The 22677-nt window shown below is 33.7% G+C and overlaps 5 protein-coding genes across 6 annotated transcripts; all 5 read right to left on the bottom strand.

Annotated features, from left to right (window-relative positions):
- Positions 1 to 8819: 8819 nt before the first annotated feature.
- LOC136408341 (helix-loop-helix protein delilah-like) lies at positions 8820 to 10284 on the bottom strand. The gene has a single exon (XM_066389267.1). It carries the CDS (start codon positions 10091 to 10093, stop codon positions 9416 to 9418), a length of 678 nt encoding a protein of 225 aa, XP_066245364.1. The 5' UTR covers positions 10094 to 10284; the 3' UTR covers positions 8820 to 9415.
- Positions 10285 to 12133: 1849 nt separating this feature from the next.
- On the bottom strand, positions 12134 to 16867 carry Gnmt (Glycine N-methyltransferase). Of its 2 annotated transcripts, none has more exons than XM_066389392.1 (7): positions 16830 to 16867; positions 13287 to 13508; positions 13102 to 13229; positions 12908 to 13043; positions 12659 to 12779; positions 12470 to 12606; positions 12134 to 12387 (listed from the first exon to the last, which is right to left on the bottom strand). In XM_066389392.1, the coding sequence occupies exons 2-7, from the start codon at positions 13490 to 13492 to the stop codon at positions 12213 to 12215; spliced, it is 903 nt and encodes a 300-aa protein (XP_066245489.1). In that variant the 5' UTR covers positions 13493 to 13508; positions 16830 to 16867; the 3' UTR covers positions 12134 to 12212. The 2 variants fall into 2 exon arrangements, with proteins under 2 accessions (XP_066245489.1, XP_066245490.1); XM_066389393.1 differs by lacking the exon at positions 16830 to 16867 and adding an exon at positions 16423 to 16481.
- Positions 16868 to 17703: 836 nt separating this feature from the next.
- Positions 17704 to 19127, bottom strand: Aven (Apoptosis and caspase activation inhibitor). Its single transcript, XM_066389395.1, has 4 exons — positions 18983 to 19127; positions 18568 to 18922; positions 17864 to 18131; positions 17704 to 17812 (listed from the first exon to the last, which is right to left on the bottom strand). Exons 1-4 carry the CDS (start codon positions 19006 to 19008, stop codon positions 17736 to 17738), a joined length of 726 nt encoding a protein of 241 aa, XP_066245492.1. The 5' UTR covers positions 19009 to 19127; the 3' UTR covers positions 17704 to 17735.
- A 178-nt stretch (positions 19128 to 19305) lies between these two features.
- Positions 19306 to 21140, bottom strand: NitFhit (NFT-1 protein). The gene is made up of 7 exons (XM_066389356.1): positions 20951 to 21140; positions 20734 to 20898; positions 20485 to 20676; positions 20197 to 20409; positions 19843 to 20146; positions 19618 to 19793; positions 19306 to 19554 (listed from the first exon to the last, which is right to left on the bottom strand). The coding sequence occupies exons 1-7, from the start codon at positions 21116 to 21118 to the stop codon at positions 19390 to 19392; spliced, it is 1383 nt and encodes a 460-aa protein (XP_066245453.1). The 5' UTR covers positions 21119 to 21140; the 3' UTR covers positions 19306 to 19389.
- Positions 21141 to 21379: 239 nt separating this feature from the next.
- On the bottom strand, positions 21380 to 22407 carry Alg13 (Alg13 UDP-N-acetylglucosaminyltransferase subunit). The gene has a single exon (XM_066389016.1). The coding sequence runs from the start codon at positions 22258 to 22260 to the stop codon at positions 21700 to 21702; it is 561 nt and encodes a 186-aa protein (XP_066245113.1). The 5' UTR covers positions 22261 to 22407; the 3' UTR covers positions 21380 to 21699.
- Positions 22408 to 22677: the final 270 nt, after the last annotated feature.

Genomic DNA, 22677 nt, shown 5'->3' with positions numbered 1-22677 from the left:
TCGAAGTGCTGCTCAGCCAATGCGTGTCCCATCGATGAAAACAAATGGTAGTCCGAAGGAGCCAAGTCTGATGAATACAGCGGATGGGGTAGCAACTTCCAGCCAAGTGTTTTGATAGTATCCTGAACCGGAGTTGCTTTGTGTGGAGGTGCGTTGTAATGGAGCAAAATTACCTTCCCGTGTCTTCAGGCCCATTCCGATCATTTTTCGATCAACGCATTGTTTAAATTAATCAATTGTTGTCGGTAGCGAACAATATTAACGATTTCACCAGGTTTTAAAAGCTCGTGGTGCACTACACCTTTCTGATCCCACCAAACACACAGCATTGCCTTCTTGCCGAATCGATCAGGTTTCGCAGTCGATGTTGATGGTTGTCCCAGATCAACCCATGATTTTTTCCGTTTAGGATTTCGAAAATAAATCCATTTTTCATCTCCAGTAACAATTCGATGCAAAACTGATTTTTTTTCGTGCCTTTGAAGCAAAATTTCACTGGTGTTTTTTCGGTTCTCCATCTGTCTTTCATTCAATTCATGCGGCACCCATTTTCCACATTTTTGGATCTTTCCCATAGCTTTTAAACGATCAGAAATTATTTGTTATGCAACATTTAATATTTCTGCCATTTGCTTTTGACTTAAAGTGTCATCTTCATCCAATATTGATTGCAGTTCGGCGTCTTCAAACTTTTTTGGTGGTCTGCCACGTTCTACATTTTGCATATCAAAATTGTTATTTCTGAATCGTTGAAACCATCTTTTGCATGTTGCTTCTGATAAAGCATAATCACCATATGCCTCGACAAGCATTCGATGCGACTCTGCAGCACTTTTCTTCAATTGAAAGCAAACAATTAATGCTTTCCGCAAATCATCATTTTGTGGTACAAAATTCGACATTTTTGGCACAATGAAATAATATAGTGTTATTTGTTCAAAGACTTGATTTGTACTAAATATATTTGTCAGTTTGTATACCAACCAAGCAAACAAAAAAAAAGGTTTGTTTACAACAAAAGCCCTATATCGAGACATTTATATCCTGACGCTTATTTCATACCGATATACCTGGTATATGATTTGAACAGCTACCTATAAAATCATGATCTCGATCTCTAGACCACTTTTATCGACAACTTATTAAAATGAAATAATCATGAAACGTGATTTGTAAGTTCACAATACCGATCACGATCGACGAAAAGGCGAAATGTCGCCCAAGAAGCACGTGCAGAACTTCCTGCTATTGCATACTATCGACCTCCCTGTGTTAGTTCCACTGTTTAATTCTTTTAATGAACAACGACAAAGTCATTGTCATTGCCGTTTTCAAATAAATGCGGTGAACATTTGAATAATGCCCTGATCGCATTTTAAAAGTTTGCATTCCGTATCATTAAAGACTTAAATTGCATATATTATGCATCTGGTTTTCTAAGCAGTAGCGACCTATCTCGATCAGCGATTGTTTGAGCATTTTTACTTATACGTAAATATTCTGAGGCTTTATCTTGCCCAACATGTGCTATCGTGGGTCGGTTGTGTGTATTTTCCGGTATGACATAAATACACTTTGTGGTTCTATTATAGCAAGAAGAATGGCCTACGTAACTGTGCATTTTGAGCAGTTGTGTCTTATACAAAACATCATTTTTCTGACCAAAGTGTAGTAGTATCCGAAAGTCGGAATTGAGACGCTTGGGAAATTAATTGTGACCAAACTCAATTACCTGTACGTTGATTTATAAACATTTAGCAAATAAAGTTCTTATAAATGATGCTCTCTATATTGAAGAGGTAACTCGCCGCAAAGAGCAAATTGGAATCTTAGCTCCAATTTACGACATATTGAGCCGGTAGGATCGGTAAAGATAATGTAATGTCGATCCCGCCGTTGGTTCGATGGTACCGACAAAATAATTAAGCGATCAGAACACGAACTTAAAAGCTATACTAACCTACTTGAAATTGCAAACTTTTAGTCCGGGAAAGTTAAAGATTATGCCGTAATATACCTGCTTTATGGCTACATTAACATATTCTTCCTGTTTAATTTTTAAAATTTCCTATGGGGGGCTTTCAAGCATATTCGAAACGCTTTCAGGTCGGAGACGTTGATATTTTCTGTCATACAGGGTGTTTCAGAATTGCACAGCACCATTTGAGGTATGTACCCTCTAGTACAAAATAAAGAACAAAATATAAACACCTCTCTGATCACGATCGATAGCGGAGTGACGGAGTGATAAAAGTTAATAAACGATAAGATTTTTATTTTATAGTACTTAATCTATTGAAGATAGAGCTTTCAAATCCTATATGCGTATTAGATAATAGGTGGTGCTTAATAGGAGAGTAGACTGCCTCCAACTACTGTGCAAAACAGTATATTTTTTGAGATCTTGGTCCATATAATCCCTTTAAAAAAATACTCGTACGCCACTGGTGAATTTTAATACTTTTCTTAAGCTTTTCAGTCTATTACCTAAATTGTATCTCTCTTGATTTTTGGTTGAATTCTGTTCAGTTTTCTCATAAATTAATCAATTTGTAAATTCAGCTATCTAAGGGCTTCAGGGTTTCCGAATTTTTTTTCGGAGTCCCATGATTCTTAGATTCTTTTTTCACCATTTTTTAAAAACTAATCGGATTTCATAGTATTCGGTCACACCAATATATCATTTGTCTAACATGAAAGAGCAAGTAACCGTATTATTTTTAAAATTAAATTTGATCAAATTTTTCTACATGATATAAATTCACGAATATTTCTAAAACAGTCTTATTGTAACAGAGATATGCTCAGAGCTTTACTCTGAACAAAAAAAACTTTAATTAATGTGTCGCAATCCGCTAAAGATAGGTACAGGAATCATTAAACAGAAATGATCAAAAGCAAATAAAGAACCAAAAAAATGAATTCTTATTGTATATACGGTAGTAGCTACTACTTTTTTATAAAGAGTATTCCCAAAACAGTGGTAGAAGGTAAAAAAATTAAGTGAGTTAGCTAAACTTGTTTCATACAAAAGTTGCTTGTTTACATTCTATAAGGTGTCAAAGTAATTCTTGTAATTTTGGAAACTGTAAATAAACTTTAGAGTTTTTAATTTATAGACTAGAAATTGCTCCTGGAAAAATTTTGGGTACGATAAGTTTATTTAAAATATCTATTTCTTCTTTATCAACACTGATAGCTTCAATATTTTTACGAATTCTGATATTCTGAACTCTTTTACATCAAAAGGTATTCTGCGCAAAAACTCGTATCTAACGGTTCTCGAGATATTTTCAATTAAGTAACTTCGTGCATTCAGAATTTTTGTTAATATTAGTTTCTTGGTAAAATGTGAAAAGAATACATTTTTTATTAAAATTATGTTTACAGATAATTTTAGTTAACATTTGTTTTATTTAACCGAATCAGTTACATACTAAGTTGACCTAAGAGCGTCGCCCACATGTTGGAAATTCCAAAAAATTAACTGAAGTAAGTTTTTCAAGTGTCGGGCGTCTACATCAATACATTTTCCAAGTCTTAATCCAAAATTTTGTTGTTATTACTATTATTACTATAATGTTATTATTCAATGTCTGTCCCAGCTCTTAAAACAAGACTAGTTTTATTCTCAGTCAGTTTTAACTGAGAATAGCGTGCAATTCCACCCCTACACTGGCATATTGACTTTTCAGGTGCGAATCAAAAAACTTTGAAATGAAATTCAAACGAATATTTACAATTGCCTCAACAATTGAATTGTTTTCAACCACCATGGCATTCCAGAAGCTACATGAGACTACAAAAATGCCGAAATAATCCCTACACAAAACTGTATTTATTTGCGGAATACGACGGCTTAGGTATGGCTGCATGATGCATTGCTTCTAAGGAAATTTAATTGTCTTTCACAGTAAAAGCATCAATTTTGGTTCACTTTTTCTACAATTTACTTAATGTCTGCTTTTTACGGATTCAAATAGTTTCGTAACAAAGGTTTTATCAGGACCTTATTTTGAACATAAAAATAAGAACAGAACTAGGTATAGGAATTATTAAGCAGAAATGAAATAATCACCCTGTATGCCATTTTATTATTCATGATATGCTTGGCCCATTCTCTATAAAGTATAGATGCCTACGATTCCGATGGGAAATAGTGTGAACTTCTGACCGCCGTGTTTGTTTTATTGATTTGACGTATTCTCAACCAATATAAGCTCTTCATTAACACCTTGTTCCAAATTTTTTAAATGTTATTAAAAGGTATTTACTTTTAACACGTCAACCATTGTGATCGGACGTAAAATGAATGTGTTTTCCCACGCGGTCAAGCTCGTTGGTTTGCGAAATATATTATTGACAACTCAAGTTAGCTTCGGGTTTGAATTTTTCCTATTTACCCAGTTCACTGGAAGCAGCTTTGTCTTAGCTTAGCTTGTTGTTGTTTGTAAGCTGTTAGGTCATTAGCTTTGCGATGGTAATTGGACTTACAGAGAACGATGCTCTTCGATGTGACTTAAGGTTCTAATTGAGGAAGTAGTTGTGAGTGAGACTTTATTTCCATTGCGAGTATGAATAATTTTTGGAAAATGCCATTCAATTTATGATACAAAATTGTGGCCTCTTTACCATTCTTTGCCTTTTCACGTGCACAATCATTGATATCTCAGCGATTCAAACTGGTGATTACAATGAAAACTTCCACATTGTGACTGTGTCAAGTGTCTCGGAAAATCTATTAAATCAGAATAAATTGTCAATAATTTGCGTTGAAATCTCTAAATGCCTTCCTGGTTAACTACGATAACCTCGATACCGCAACTGGAAATTCGAGTTCTTCACTTCACGATTTGAAGGTTGAAATTTTCGAAATGAACTTTGCGATTCTTTTTTAAACAAGTTGTCTCTGAACATAGTGCCATAAATTCAACCACAAGTTCGAGATCCCAAAATATTACGAAAACTTCGTATAAACATATATACGTACATCAAAAGGCACTTCGTTTTCGATATACAGGGTGTGAATACTTGGCTTCTGAGGATAATTTTTATTAATAGTTTCGAAACGTTTTGAGATAAATTAATGACATTTCTTACTTTATTATAAATTTTTTGTGCTTTATATGAATCTCTCTAAAGAATTTGACACATTTTTTGAGGAGCGAGTAATACACGGAGGTAGTGCTTAAAATGTACCTAAACTTTCTTGTGCTTAACTTTATTGACGATTTTGTAGGAAAAATAATTTTGAAGATTTTTACATAAAAATTTGTTGACAAATCAGTGGATCTTATTAAATAAACATCAGATTTAAATCCCAGTTGCCCTTAAAATGAAACAAAAAAATATTTTTGACATTTCCGTACATGACAGTATTTATTAATGAAGTATAATAAGAATTTTAAAAAGTAGTTAGTCAGAAGTTCGCGGTACTTAATTGCATTTAAATTTTCCGGAAATAAATAGTAGCCAAAAATTCTACTGTTTAAAGTTGCAGCCCAAATATTAATTTTAAAAAATGCTGGTAATACGTAACTCTTGCTGGTTTGGGATATTCTTCTGCCCAAATTTGAGAATTATGCATGTTGATTTACAGATGAGTAGCCTCATCTATGAATATGTTCCTTGACATAAAAGTTGAGTTATTATCATTTGCGCTAACAACCTTTCGGAAAATTCTTATCGAAGACTAAAATCGTCTGAAAGAATTCTTGTACCTGGCAGAGATAGAATAGGTGAAGTTGTTACTCCTTGCTACTGTCCGTGAAATATTTGTTTAAAGTGCTACTCTTCTAATACTAACTGCGGGATTTTTTTGCAAGATATGTAAAACCTCTTCCTTCTTCCAAACTGTTCTCATCGTACGTCTTCGTCCGATAATACTTTTTTGGGTTTGTTTAACCCAGTTTCGCGACAACGCCTTTAAACTGCTAAAGTCATCTTTCGATGTTAATGATAATAGTGGTAAAGATAATAATTCAATCTAACGGCTAAATGGCGAGACGAAAGATGGCGCCATTAACACTGTAGTTTTCTTCATTGCCGACACTGACAGATAAAATTTTTAATTTTTGTGTCGTCATTTGTAAAAGTTCCGAGTTGACTTATGATAATTAAAATGTGCTTATAAGATTTTGATAGTGTTAATCGCTCTGCTTCGTGCACCAATCCGTGTTACCAATTTAATAAGACAAGTTAATTCAAAGCGGGTGCTAAACACGATTATATTTGTTTTTCACTAAAACATCTGTTTATTGGTCAAAATCATCGAGAATGAGGGAAATGTGATTGTAGGACAAAGATAGCAGTTAATTTTTTTTTGTTTTTCGCCATAATGGTGCGTAATTATAGACAAAAAACGTCACCAATCGATAAAAAAAACTTTATCTGAAGCCATTGAGGTAGTAAAACGGGATGATTCGATATTTAAAGCCGCAAAACAACTCGTACTTAATTATGAAGCTTTAGGCACATACGTTCTAAATAACTAAATAAATATGTTTCAGTGATTCAAAATCGCAAAAAATATGTTTTTCTTACCTTTTTTTCATTTCCAGCATTAAAAACTGTTTATTATCTTTACCCAGTAGTGAGGGTAAAACATATAAAACAACATATTAAAACAAACTTTGTATTTTTCCAATCATAGCTCATTAGCATTACGAGCCACAGCAAAATGGTCTATGGCAAAATTTAAGATAAATGATCAAGCTATCTAACAGTTATTTTCGTCTTTTAATAACTCTTCAAATTTGCCTACCAAAATCGAAAATACATTACTATATTGTCTTAACCCTAGTCTCCCCTACTATCCACAATAAAATTCTCGATTACGTCATCAATTACCCAGAAGGCCATGCACAAAATTGCAAACGTGGCAGAATAAAATTTAGGATAAAAATATTAAAATTTGGCCTGTTAATGAAAATGCTATGAAGTTTTTCATCTTACTTTAGAACTAACACAAATATAATAAGTAATTATTTCAATTAAACTTGTAAACATTGATTAAATTCGAATTTTATTATCGTCCGGTTGGCGACACTACATCTTAATTTACAACGTTGCCGTTAAGATTTTATGATTTATGTCGCCGTTTAGAGTGATTTTATTTTTTCGGCAATTTTGACTTACAACTCTAGATCTTTTTCTTAGTATTATTGTAAAACCTGTTCTTTTAAGAACAAAAAGGGCAGTGTGCAAATATTTTTTGTTTTTATTCGTGTAAAAGTGCCACAGCATTTGAACAACCGCAACAAGGAGTTAGTAGCTTCTTTGGTAGAGTATTTTGAAAGCGAACTAAAAAATAATATACCACTATTACCGCTGGCTGCAGTTAAACAAGTAAGTTTAAATCATAAACATAAAATAAACTTAAAATTTTTCAATCTAAGCGTGTAGCTGCTGCCCTAAATTTAAGCATTTCCACGGTTAATGTGGTTTCAAAGTCTTATAAAAATAATATATTGGTTGAGGCGGTAGAACAGAGACTCACTCTTTAAATATGTGGAAAGCAGCTTTTAGCACTGTTATTCCATAAATTTGAAAAAATTTGGTACACCATAGAGAACACGAGATAAGAAGATGCTTCGATAGAGAACATATATTTGATAGGTTGAACGTGCAACCTGTTTTTTATTAATTTTGATGAAAGGCGTAGTAGTGATTATAGTGATTTTGACGATTCAGATAACTAAAAATGTTTAACTTTTATGTATACCTATAATGTGTCAAAAAATTTCACTCTTAATTCCTAATCCCAATTCCCGCACTCGTTATTGCTTTTTTTCCACAATATGGCAACGTTGTCGTCGTTGAAGGTTGCGACATAGTTTGAGAATTTTATTGTGAATAGTATAAAATATAATATAAAATATTTCCATAGTGCTCACCTAATATCAGCAACACATCTGATTATTCACTGTTAAAAAAGGTATTAATTTTCTTTAATAATTAGTATAAATCCACACTGTTCCGGTGAGAACGAAACACCACCAAACTTTATTAATAACTGCTGTCATGTACGGAAATGTCAAAAATGTTTTATGTTTCATTTCAAAGCCAACTGGGTTTTATATCTAATGTCTATTTAATAAAATTCATCGATTTGTTAAATCTTAATTTCCTCGAAAACTGTTGAAGATTTCGACTTTCAACAAGAATACCTTTCTTATGTAAAAGTCTTCGAATTTACTATTTTTCCTACAGAATCGTCAATAACGGTAAGCACAAGAAAGTTTAGATACATTTTAAGCACTACCTTCCTGTATTACCCGCACAAAAAGTTAGAGTAAAGTAAAAAATGTCATTAATTTATCTCAAATAAATATCTCTAATAAAAAACCAACTTTTCACACCCTGTTTATAGAAGCGCCTTTCGATATATGTATGTTTATAGAACTTTTTATAATAATTTGGGACCCAGAATACGTAGTTGAATTTATGGCACTATGTTCAGAGACACCTTGTATATCTCTCTAAATCCAAGGTCCTAACAAAATTCTAGCAAAAGCAGGAATTTCTGACTATTCATATTTCAATGTATTTGTACACTAGATGTAGGTACCGCTGATTTCTATACAACTTTTGCCTCGCATTCTCTGGGAAATGATGGAAACTAGTGTAAATCAACCGTTTATTTCGATTTAATTAATTAATAATTCCAAGATTAATTGCTAATAACAAGAGTATTCAGTCATTGAAATGGTGGCACGGCCAGTAAGTTTTAAAGCAAACCTTTAGTATTTAATGCCTAATTCCCGCGCTTCTGGCTCACCATGAATACCTCCACTAAACTATATAAAATAAACCACAACTTAATAAAATAATATATTTCTCCAAAACATATTTTTTACAATAGCGCGTCGTCAGATAAATAACATATTAAAGCTTAAAGGTATAAATAAAATCTATAGGAATAAGGCACTTGATTTCACGTGTTTTAGTTACAAATATACACGACACTAAAACTATATAAAAACCTCAGATATTTTGAAGATTCTATATGGAATAACTTATGGCACCCGAGAAGTAGAATGTAAATTATCATAGAACTAAAATCGAAATAAACTTTTAGAAAAGAAAAACGAAACAAGAAGCAGGACGGATTGATTTAAAGCTATAAATGCACACAGAGTGAGGCACCTCGTTTAAGATAACAGTAAATAGAGCAGATTCTCTGAATAACTGCTAAAATGCGATAATAATAAACTAGTAAGTCAAAGGTAAAGCTCTGCAGCAATATTTTTATGTCACATATTTTATATACATGATAGACGAGTAAGTACCTTACAAAAACGTATATTCACTGAGTTTTTCTTCTTAGAAAATAAATTAAAAACGCTTTCGAAAATACCCTTTACAATAATATCACATTAAACACCAACTTTAAGAACTACAAAACCGATCAATGCTAGCTGAAATCAGTCAAATAAGTATCAAAAGGTAACTGATGATCGGAAAAATCAGAAGAAAAATCCACCGAAGTTAGAGAGTCGTCAAAATCCACAGAAAAATCTGCTGGTGTGAGGGAATGCTCGGAGACGTCACTATTTACCGGAACAGATTCCCCATCAGATTCCAACAGGAATGATTCTAGCTCTGAACACTCCGAAAATAAATCCTGCTGGGGGAGCTCCGCAGGGCTGCCGCTAAGGGCTGCAGATAGCGCTGAGATGTACTTCATTGCCAGTCTCAAGGTGGTAATTTTGGTGAGTTTTTCGTTCTGCTGTTGGTTGGGGGTGATTTGCGGAACCACCTTCCTTAGAGCCTCGAAAGCCGTGTTGATTTCCTTCATCCTGCACCTTTCTCTGGCATTGGCAGTTTTCCTCCGGTACTTACTCAAAGGGGCTGATTTGGACTTTGAAGTTTTCCCCACTGCACTTCCACCTTTAGACTTGGAGTGGATTAGGGGGATTTCTTCGAAATCCGACGGCAGAACGTTCTTGCGCCTTATGGAGCGAGGCCGCAATGCATACTTTTCGCCCTTTTTGTTGGAAGTATTATTGTTAGTGTCCAAGGGGTAACTACCGCTAGGGAGAGTCAGCCCCAAACGCTCAGAAAGCTCCTCGTTGTATTGCAACATTGTCATTAAAAACAATATTGAAATTTGGAAAAACACGCACGTAAATGCTCCATCGACGAAGTATTTCACGATCGTGTGCCAGAATCCCGAGAGCAGATCAAGAGATGCTGCGCGCTACACCACAACACGGTGACTGCTTCGGTACGACTTGCGTCGAGGTAGCAGGTTAACTTAAAGCTGACCATCTCCCACTGTCCTCGACTCCCGCATATATGAGCTTATTGAGGGAGGGTCAAGCCTATTTTTCAGGTAGATTGACCTCTAGGCGCTGATGTAATCTAGGGTTACATGCAGAGCTTAGCCTGGAGTTAATATGTTGAGCGGCAGGTATTCGGGTTGGTTTTGGCCACAAGTCGGTTTATGGCTAAATGGTAATGCGTTATAGGCGTAAAAGGTCAATTTACTATTAAATACACTCATAGATTGATCGGGGATGGTAAATGCAGCCAGTTCAGGTATTGGTGGTCAAAGGTGTGCGAATTAAGTTTTCATCGGTAATACCACTATTAGTACCTTAATAGGGGAAAATTGGTTTGTATTGGACCACCTTTGTTTAATCTATTTTTTGGAATAATTTAGAACTGGCCAAATTATCTCTTATCGAGTCGAATGAATAGAAATGTCGAGATCGAATGAAAGGATAGTTATTAATCGTCATATTTATTAGAGATCAATCAACACAATTGTTGAACAGGATGTTTGGCGCATGAACCATCAACATTTTTTTGTGAATTGATGGGGTCATTTGCAACGCTTTTAGTTCCAAGGACCTAGGTCCTAAATGTTATAGTTACTGAAAAATTAATTTTTTAAGATTTTTCTTTAAATTACCTAAAATCTCCCATTCAAACCCTTAAAGCTGTTTTGTTTGTAGTTATATCAGCGTATAATCTTTTTCACTTTATTCTGTAACAAATTCTTGTTTAAAATTATTTGATACAACGACCCCCAAGAATTTTGGAACCTACAACGCTCCAAATTCTTAAAATGACCTAAAAGTAGTCAAAGTTTTGACCTTCGGAATTCATTTAAAAAAAACTAATATTAACTAAGAGTTCCTTTTTTATTCAAAAACTTTTTTAAGTAAGTTTTTGTCCTTTCTAATGATGCGTTACATGTGATGCAAATAATTCAGTATGTAGTGAAAATTGGGGATACACGTTTGTAATATGCTCAGCTTTCCCCTAATTTCCTGAAAACGATTTGAGAATTGGACCACCTTCGAACTAAAGAAAAAATTGCCATAAAATAAAATTAACAGTTTCATGGTAACGAAGCGAACATCGTTCCATTTCAAAAGCTAATAATGACTGCTTTACCACCTCTGCATCTCGCGAAATAGATCATTTACTGCTCCTCCTTCGGAGGCAACATCTTAATTGGATAATGGTTATGTAATTAAATTCCATTAGCAAAGGGAGAATAATTTTATAGAAAAGCCGTTTCGGTATTTAGCCTCAAATTGCAGTAAATTAATTTACGTGAGAAAAGTACACAAATACAGATGCTTGTTGAATATGGCTCGCAGTGTTTGTCTTGGATAGACGTTTTGTGCGTCCCAATTTACCAATTCTGTATTTCTCGAGTATTTTCAACATCTTACGTTCTTCTCCTTTGCAACTGCTTGATAATCACATCAATAGCTACTTGCCAAGATGAGAATGATATAGGGTGGGACAAAGCAATTTGCTTATTTAGAAATTCAATTAAAAAAAAGTAATGCAGATATACAGGGCGTTCGTTTCAAAACGAACCATCTGAAATATCTCTTGATTGGGAGAAAAATTTAAAATAACAAAAAAAAATCTATTTAAATATCTAGGGGGAAGTTTAATTTAACGGTAGAGAGAATTGTATCAGTCACCCCCTCACCCATAGCTACCTTCGCTTTGATATTTCAAATGAGACCCCTCATCAAGTGACATATCATTACAAGCAGAATTCAATTTGCCATGTAACTGTACCCAGAAAACCGAAATCAGTTAATGGAGTCGGAAGTTAGAAGGAAAAATGTGTACTAGTGCAAATAGCAATTTTGTCCCCAACTTTTTCTATTAAAAGTAATCACAAATTATTTCATTAAAATTATAAATACCAATCACACAAAACGCATATTAATCACACCTTAAAAATACGTGCTATATTTCTCGACTAAATGAATATAAAAATTAGGAGTGTCGATATCTTCTAAAGGCCTAAAATCTCCGAAAATCTTGTAAATCGAATTCTCACCAAAAGCTTCCTTCAACATCCGAGTAAACACTTTCAGCCTGTGAGGGTAATACGACAGTCTGAATTCACTGTAAATAAATAAATAAATGAACCACCAGTCTTCTGTCTCTTATCTCTGTATCCCACAAAGATTATTTTGTTCTAAATTACCTAACAGACTCTTCAGTAGCAATAAAATCAGACTGTTCCTTATCCGAAGACAAATCGATGATATAGTCCAAAGAAACTAAAGCCGGGATCCCACTGACATACAGCACGGAAGTCCGGATGTCTGTAGTGTGTGTAGGCTGAAATTTTTTTAAATGAAAATATGTCACGTTTATTAATGGAAATACGTACGTTGTAATAAATACTTTTGGCTGCAGTTTCCCCACTATCGATGATATTATCATAATTTCTATGGTCAATTAGTAGAAAGCCTCCGGGTTTAATGCATTTTTCGAAATTGCGCAATGCTTGTCTGTTGAATAAGGTTGCAAAAATTAAATATTTGGACGTTGAAAAAGCAACTTGTCGGATTTACAGTTAGATGAGAATCTCCTATTTGTTCCCAAAAATGTCCATATCAAATATTTTTAGTGCACTCACTTTTGTTCCCTCTGGTCTCCAAAATTATCCAACAAGTGGGCGAAGGAATTTCCAAGACAGATAACCGCATCAAATCCCTCCCCAACCAAACCTTCTATATCATCATACAGAGTCAACCAGTTCGCTTCTTCAATCACTACATAATCATTTTGATACAGCAGTCTTAAGGCAGCTTCAAACATTTGGCTACGTACCCCATTTGTCGAAAGATGGATCCTTCCTTCTGGCCCACCTGGACTTGAGAGCGTACTTCAACATTTTGTCTGAAGCATCCACTGAAACCACTTCGAATCCTTCTTCAACCAACATAATTGAATCTATTCTACAAACACATTTATGTGAGCTGCATGAGCGGGCAACCAGACACCATTGAATTTACCCAGTACCGCAGGCAACATCTAAAATGCGCTTGCAGCCTTTCCTTTTGAGCATTCCTATTAAAAAGTTCTTGTAATTTTGAGTTCTGGAATTTTTGTCCCCAATGAAGACCTCCCATACTTTCGCCGCCTTTCCATCAGCGTATTGATCCCTTACACCCTCAACGGCAGCCCCTAACGTTCGAGTTCTTATCACGTTTTCCGCCATTGTTTACGTGAACAACCTGCTTACGACATATTATTATGTTTAAGTAGGGGAGAGTGGGGCTAAGATAGTAAAATATTTTCGCGTTCTATGAGCAAATTTGAAGAGTTATCAAAATGCGAAAATAACTATTAGATAGCTTGATCGTTTAACTACAATTTTGCCATATATCATTTTGCAGGAATTCCTAATGCTGCTGAGCTGTAACCGGAAAACTAAAAAACTTGTTTTACTCTCTTTACCCCCACTATTGGAGTAAAGATAGTAAACATTTTTTAATGTCGCAAATGAAAGATAAAGTAAAGAAAAGTATATTTTTAGTAATTTTAAATCATTGAAACATGTTTATTTAGAGTTATTTAGAACGATTGACGTGTATGCTCAAAATTTCGTAATTAAGTTTTAATTGGTTTGCGGCTTTGAATATCGAATATCCGTGTTTTACTACTTCAATGGCTTTAGATAAAGTTTCTTTATCAATTTGGTGGTGTTTTTCGCCTATAATTACGCACCACTATGACCAAAAACTAAAAAAAAATTAATTGCTATCTTTGCCACACAATCATATTTTACTCAGTTTCGATGATTTTGACTAATAAACAAATTTTTTAGTGAAAAACAAATATCATAATCATGTTCAGCACTCTATTTTAACTTTGAATTAACTTATCTTATTACATTTGTAACACATTGTACAAGAACCAAAACGATTAATACTATCAAAATCTAATAAGCGCAATTTAATTAACATAAATCAGCTCGTATCTTTTACAAGTGATGGTGCAGAAATTTCAAATTTTATCTGTAAACAATGAAAGAAACTCTGCAGTGTTAATGACGCCATCTTTCGTCTAACCGTTTAGCTATCAAATTGAATTACTATCTTTACTCTACCCTCCTCTATACAGATAGAGGTGATGATTTAATCTACCTATGTCCTCTCTGTCTTAGTTTAATACCCTAAGATTCCCACAAAAGATTGAAGTTTCAGAATTTGTCCGTTTTTTCGTTGCAGCCCTTTCACATTTTACAAATATCTAGAAACGATTTAATGACTCAAAAAAGATTTATTTTTCCAAAAAACATGAAATTTGGCTCACGGTTAATTTAAAATTAAGACAGGAAGGAGAAACCTATTTGAAACTGTTGCTCATGTATCTACAAGGTAAATTTTTTAAAAGTATAAATTCCAGTATAATATGAGCATGGTTGCGACATATTATCAAAAAGTATTTTCGATAAGTTTTTCAAGGGTACCAAACTTTCTATCCCCAAATGTATTCCATTATGCCAAAAATGCAAAATCCATGAATAAGACACCTAGGCATAGAATTAAATGGTTTTCAATCAGGAATAAGTAATAGAACTGATAATTAATTCAAGTTTTATTGTAATTAAATCAAAGCGTAAAATTTGCCGCTCAATATTTTTATAATAGGTGTTCGAAATATTCGTCACTTTCCATACAAGTGTATAAATAATATTCACATTCTTAACGCACATTGACAAAAGTTTCCCTAGGAATTGCACGACACTTAGTGATAATTCGCTATCTTAATTCTTCAACCGTTTTTGGTTGAATTTTAAACGCTACAGATATCAGACAACTATAACAACTATCCGCAAAAAAATCCAAGGACGTAAAATCGGGAAACCTACGAGGCCATTCTATTACTCCTCTCCTTCCAATGCATCTGGCGGGGTAATTGTTATTCAATCACTACCTAACGGATAAAACAAAATGTGGCGGTGCCCCATCCTGTTAAAATCCTAGTAAACTTTCGTCCAGTTGTAATTTGCCGTTTTCGTCGTGCTGATTCTCTTGCTTATGAATTATCAATGATTTAGTAGCATTTTCTAAAAGGTCACGGTAGATTTCATCATTAAAATACCGTCAATAAACAAAAGTCCTATGATAGCGCCTCCAAAGATCAAGGCCTAAATATCCAGTTTTTGTGGATATTGACTGCTTTCTTTTTTCATAACATGAGCGTTTCAATCACCCGAGATTTCATAATTGTGACTATTGAGAATACCATTCAAGGAAAATGTGCACTCACTGCCGGAGCAAGCATTTAGCAATAGTCGGGGCTGGTTGATATTTCAAGCTTGTATCACCTCGCAATATTCAGTTCGTCAGTCTGGATCACCTTCATTCAGTTCCTAGTGAAATTAAATTTTGTATGGATGAAATTTGTGTAATTTTAGAGCTTTTCTGACCGATGCTGTTAATAGTCCAGTTAAAGTAGATGCTTGAAAGATAGACAGTGATGGATTTTGGGCAAATTATCTGAAAACTTCGTGTTTAACAAGCTCATCTAATATCCAAGGTTAATTCCTTTTTTTATTGGCCTCAGAATCAGTGTCTTCAATTTCCTAATGTAGGAAGGATTAATGTTCATTCCAGGATATCGCTGACGAAATATTTCTGTGATTCATAAAAAACGAACATCATAAATAAAAACGATTTCGACCCGTTCCGCCATTGAATAATCTATGTTTCAATTGGAAATTGCAAGAAGCATGAAGAACTCAGGTAATAAATAGAATTCGACGACTCACTGGATAGAAAAACATTCATAAATACCGATAAAAGAAAAATACTTAACTTTTTACCTTTAACATAACAATTATCAGTTACTTACTTATGGATTTTGCATTTTAAGCATTATCGAATACATTTGGGGAGACATTCCAAAAATTTTAGTACCATCGAAAAGCTTATCGAAAATGATTTCCGACGATATGCCGCAACCATACATGTACTAGGTAAAGAAAATCACTTGGGGTGGCTGGGTTGCATTTGGTAGAGGGTAGCGTGTTCATCATACTGTCGATCATCTTCCCTGTCATATTATAATAGCTTTCTTTTAGATTTTTCCATTGTCGGCATAATTTTTAATATTGGCATTTATACTTTTAAAAAAACTCACCCTATATATGCATCTATGTAACTGAATTACCCTTCAGCTTCCTGAATTACAGTCGTGGAACATTTTCAATTATCCTTGACGTTTTCTAAATTACAATTGAAAATGGTGTTTAATCTCCAAAATGCGTTGAAACACTTTTATATAAAAAACCACCCTGTAGATTTTAGTCGTGGGTTTAGAAGCCCGTGGTCGATATGGACTGTTCCGAAAAACGTATGTGCGCCCCAAAAATTGCAAACATTTCAAAAATCGGAAAATCTCCAACGAAAAACGGAAAAAAATACTAAAATTAACACCCTGAATCTTTGTTATTTGCGGTTTCACTTGAAACTGTTTACTAACAAAATCACCTTATCCTGCAATTTTCTTCCATCCTTTAAAAGGAAGCAGATAAAGAAAAATCTTACCTTAGTATTCGAGAAGAGCAAGTCACTGTGTACTAATAATCAATGTTGAGTTAATATAAGATATCATGTCTAATATATAGCAGTTTTTCGAAAAATTCGATCGATTTCTTAAGAGCCTTAGTACTCTCGTTCTCTATGTAAGTCCACACCGACAATATACTACTTCGACTAGATGAACTATTTAACCGGATTTCGAGGGATTTGCCTAACAAATATAGATTTAAAATGAATTACATCGTAAATATAAATATTTTGCGAAAAAATAAGCTAAGTGAAGCTAAAGCACTTGTGCTTTCGCCGAATAAAGTACATAATTTTTCTTCTATACGTATATTTTAGTGACTTTTCATGCCTAGGCGTTAAAAGTGACCCTCTACAGCCTATTTTCTGCCATCAAATAGTCACTTTTTCTTTCAATCGAAAAAAAACTACGTAAAGCTGTATTATTTTATCTATATACCGACCTAGTACCTGTTACTTACGCACGATGTATCTATTATGTACTGACAAATATATGCACACCTAATGCAAATTTACTGTAAAAAGGATCATTTCTTTCTTGCATAGTGAAGTAGCTTAGAACTCTTAATGTTTCCAATTCAAATGATAACACATTTCATCATGGTTACATGACACAGCATCTTTGCGCGTGTTGTGCTGTAATTTCAGGAGATCTTTTAACCAATAGGGAATAACAAATACCAAAACCCTTTTGTAATTTCTGGCCTTTTGACTTCATATCGGTCCTCGTAAATAAAATTTATATCTGTTGGGTGTTTCTATTTTGATGAGTTGCAATTGTTACGTACGTTAACCAGAAAAAACTAGCTTGATTATCACGAAACTAATTAAAAATTAAAAACTAAAAAGTGTGTTTTTCATTTTATTGATACTTGGTAACACATTTTAATCGTCTAAAATATCGTCCAACCATTGTTCTAATCCATCCGTTGGTTGACTAGCAGCTTCTGATACATCTAAATCTAAAGAAATAAAAATTCAATTCAAAGTTTTAATTAAAGGCGCACCCGTACCAATCGTATCCTCGAGATTACAGTTGTCTATTAACTCCATTAATGAACCTGCAGTTTTAACATCCATATGAGGAGTTTCTGCTTTACAACTATTTTCCAATTTCTCACAACTGGGCGCATCAAGTAATAAGTCATCAGATCGGTGATGTCTGCTAGCATTTGGCAAAATAAACTTCAAATTCTGGTGGTGACTTAAACTATCCAAAAAACATTTGTAAGCTTTTTCACTTTGGATTGCTCTTTCATCCATAGATTTAAGGTCAGCAGCCTTTAAAAATAAAGATTGACATACAGCCACTTCAGGAGAGCATCCTGTACTTACTGTATATCTAATTTTATTCTATAAAATATACACATTTAAATGTTAAAAAACACTTGTCACCATTTCTTCCCAAAAATCGTTGTTTGAATTTTAAATGAATTTAATGTTGTGCAATTAAATACTATTCTGGAAGATTGCCCACAATTTCGTTAGATAATAACAATGCAACCAGAGATCAATACAATTGCTTCGATCAAATTTGTCAAAGATCTTGACTCCAGGTTAGGGCAAAATTTGAATAAAATTAATAGGTTATATTACTGCTGTCAAACATTTTTAATTATGGAAAAAGAAAGCAAAATGGGATAGCAATTGGGGGGATGGTCATTCATTAAGCAATAACAGAACAATGGTGACCAACCAGATTGAATAATATAAGTACCTTAAAATATTCCTTTGGAATATCCAGCCTTTCATAGAATGGCACTGTCAAAATGCTCTTATTCAACAAATCCAAGTTTAAGGAAAATAAATCATTAGTTGCTTTTTCAAAAATTGGGTCTTCAGACACTCTATCTTTCTTAAATTGGAAATGGCTCCCGACTGAAAAGGGGGCGTTTGCTAACAAGGCAAAATCTGTACTGGCACTCAATATATTTTCAAGCTCATTTTCCTCCTGTCTTTCATATCGATCCCAGTTTGAATCTAATCTTGGTACATTTTTAGGTGGTACATATTTAGGGTTTTTCGTTGTGTTTCCTTTATACTTCTTTTTGTCTTTAACATGCTTCAAACCTCTGAAAAGTGAATATTTGAGATTAGGATTATATTCACCATATTTTAGGGTTTTTACAAACCTGCTTTTGATTTCGTCTTTGTTCATTTTAACTAATTGATGTGCAGAGAATCAATTTGGAAAATAGCACCTGTTTCTTAAATAATCGAATATTATTTATTTAAGTAATTTATATAATGTTAATGATAAGGAGGATCAAAGGAAAACTCACAGAAGAAAAGCCAATAAATAAATAAACATAACCTCTACAGGAGTCGGAAAATCCTGACAACTGCAAAAGTGTTGTTTGTTGCATACTCTTCTTTTGAGTCTTTAATTAACGCCCTCTATCCTCTATGATGATTTTTCTTTTGGACAATTTAAATTCTAATGGTATCTTAATTTTTATTACATACTTTATATATTATATTACAGACTATTTACTGAATACATTTAATTTTGAGATATCCTGTATAGGTAAATCAAATTCTAATAAAAATGTTTCCGTAATATACTGGCTTCTTCAATCTGCTCCTCTTGACTTCTCAAAGCACTCACGCTCCTTTCGTTATCATGCCGAGCCAAATGCAAATAAATATCGTCGTTATTGGCAAAATCACCTTGTTTACGTGGCAATACATGAACGTGCACATGCTAAAAATGTAATAAGTACCCTGATTAACCCCACAAATCAGTCGTAAATATTAAAAAAATTACAGGCACAGTTTGTCCTGCAAACTTTCCATCTTGAACACAGATAGTAGATGATGGAGACTTGTGGACGCTCTCCATTACTTTCGCTACTTTAATAGTAGTTTGGAATAAGTCAGAAATTTCTTCTTCGCTTAAATCTTGCAAACGTTTTGCTACCCGCAACGTTGAGATAAGCACATCTAAAGTTACTCTTATTACAGTTATAAACACACTAACATAAGTACTTACGTCCAGGTACTACACATCGGATATTTGTGAAGGCATAGCAATATTTGGATATATAAAAAACAGTTCTTCCTGGAATATCTTTGTCTCCAAAGGAATAAATACGATTATCATCAATTTCTTGACAACTTCCTATTAAATTTAAGCTGTAAATGTCGTTTCTCCGATGACAAAAAACAGGCATTTCCTCCCGTACTTTCTCCACTAAATCCAAATCTAAAGTGGCTACTCCTATACTCTCATCACTACCAATTTCCTCTGAGTATTTGGGACATTCAGCTATCACTTGCCCCCAAGGGTCTACAATCTTTTACCACTTTTTACTTAACAAAAAAACTGTCCAAAGTGATGTTTTACCAAAGATTGTCCAAAAGACGTTCTTTTTTCATTATGTTTTCCATATTGTGCCGCAGCAATAACGTAGCACTGATTTTCAATAGCCCTGGCTTTAAGAAGTGGTTCCCAATGCATTTTCCCAGTTCCACTTGTAAAGGCAGAAGGAAATGTTAAGACATTCGCCCCTAATTTCCTTAAAATGGTGCTTTGTTCTGGAAATCTGAGGTCATAGCACTGACGATTTAAAGCATATAAGGATTATACAGATGAGTGTTATATTTTAGAGCGCTTAAAGTTAAAGAAGGATACAATAGATAGACCAAGCTGACCTACAGGGCTTTGGAATGGTGGTACAATCTGTGCCCCGCCGATATTGTTGTCAGACTCTCTTAAGTGAATGTTTTTATCAGGGATTGACACATCAAACAAGTGAATTTTCCTATAAATTCCTCTAATATTCCCATTGCTATCGAGGATAATATGTGAATTATAGATTGTGTTCTAAAACAATTACCTGGCCTTAAGTTTGAAGTAATCTCACAAGTGACTTCTCTCTACCTCATCAAATTTTTCATGAAATCCTCCAATAGACAACCATATTCCGTAAGTGTTGGCAAGGTCCCGATATGACTTTATGAGGGGCCCAGAAATAGGTTCTGACAACTCTTTAAACTCGGACTTATCTCTAGATATAAAATCACATGCTTCTGGTAGAAATACCATCTGGAATACAGTTGTTTCATAGTTTTGAATATACATTTTGTGAGGTTCATACCTTAGCACTCTGCTCTACTGCCTTTTCAATAAGCCTCTTCACAGAATTAAAGTTATCCTCCTTATTATTTGTAGCAGTAAACTGAATTACAGAAACTGTACATTTTGTGGCCATTCTGCATATATGATGAACTACTTGAGGGCTTTGTATGAAGACAGATTTTAACATTTAAAAAATTTTTATTAAGTATTTATCAAACGCAATTTAAATTCATTAATCTACAGATTAGTAAACTCACTGTAATGAAGGAAAAATTAATTAACTCAACAAATACACTGATCTAAATCCATGATTTGGAGATGGAAAGGAATTTGAGGTTAAATTCTTAATTAATAACACATTTTATTTAAGTCATAATGTCTTTAATATCTTCTTCTAAGAAAAGAATGTATATGCAATGCTCCTATTACCTACTCTAATTTGTCTTAATTATGTATTCAAAACCTCTATCAAGACTTAATTCATTAACCCCCACTGTACTTACTGAATTTTAAATGAATTTATATATGTTTTTAATTCTTATGTGAGATCTATATATCATTGAGAACAGATAAAAGACTATTTGTATTCTTAATTAAGTACAGTATATTCTATATTACATAGGTGAAAAAAAAACAACCTCCCAACTATCAATAAGCCTTACATTAACAGGCCTTTTTAAAAACAATTATCTCAATCAGGCTGATCAGCACAAATTATGAATATTGTACCATCAATATATCATTTTGCAGCCTGGTAAACTCTTAACTTCACAACTCAAATCCACAACACTGATCCAAGTAATTTGTAAATATTTTTATGTCTGCCTTTGGGTAAGGTACCAATTGAGTTAAATCTTTACACAATGTTTCACCCAACTTGCTATAAGTGCAGAAGTACAAATATCCATCATTTTGCAGCTGAGTCGCAAGTTCAATTTGATGATTATCCATTAAGTCCTCATTTACAACCACAATTAGTGGCTTACCCAACTTGAGAATATCAAGACATGAGCCAGCTCCGGCATGACTTATTACTAAATCAGCTTTTTTGATTTGCTCTTCAAAATCCTCAAAGTATTGGTCATACTTAATAACAAGGTCAAAGTCGGTCAACTTTACTACTGTGGAAGAATTGGTTTGGGTTATTGTGGCTTCAATTTGAGGATCAATGTGCGGTTTGTGAAAATCTCGACCTGTTTGAATTTGAATATTGTTGTAGCCTAAATGAGATAGAACTTGAAGTGTATCTGCCTGGGTTATGGTATTCACAAGTTTTGGAAATTTCGTGGTGCCCACTGTTAGGAAAAGCTTTTTCTTCAGTTTTTTCATTTTGAGATATTTCTGAGATGTTTGAGTATAATTGTTGACTAGTCTTAACAATTTTAATGAACTATAAATTACAAACAGAGAATGTAGAGGTACAAAAACAATTAATAAAACTAACTAACTGGTAATTAAATAAATTTAATAATTTATAATAATTTGAGGTTGAGGTTAGATTAGGAAAATCAACGGAACACAAGAAAGGGTAAACCGAATAGTTAGGTTGAAGAGTATGACTCCGAAAAGAAAGAGACAGATACCGAGTACATTTTTGTTACTTTTTTTAGCCATCATTTTTTTAAAGTTGAAGTGAGATAAACTGATGTCTGGTGTACTCCATTACCAAAAAAAGATAACTACGTCACATACTTCAAAACAAAAAATTATAAACAAAGAAGTTGGGTTAGTTCATATATAAAAAAA

The sequence above is a fragment of the Euwallacea similis genome, chromosome 4 (genome assembly GCF_039881205.1).
Source record: "Euwallacea similis isolate ESF13 chromosome 4, ESF131.1, whole genome shotgun sequence".
Lineage (NCBI taxonomy): Eukaryota > Metazoa > Arthropoda > Insecta > Coleoptera > Curculionidae > Euwallacea > Euwallacea similis.
This window is presented reverse-complemented; position numbering and strand designations above follow the sequence as displayed.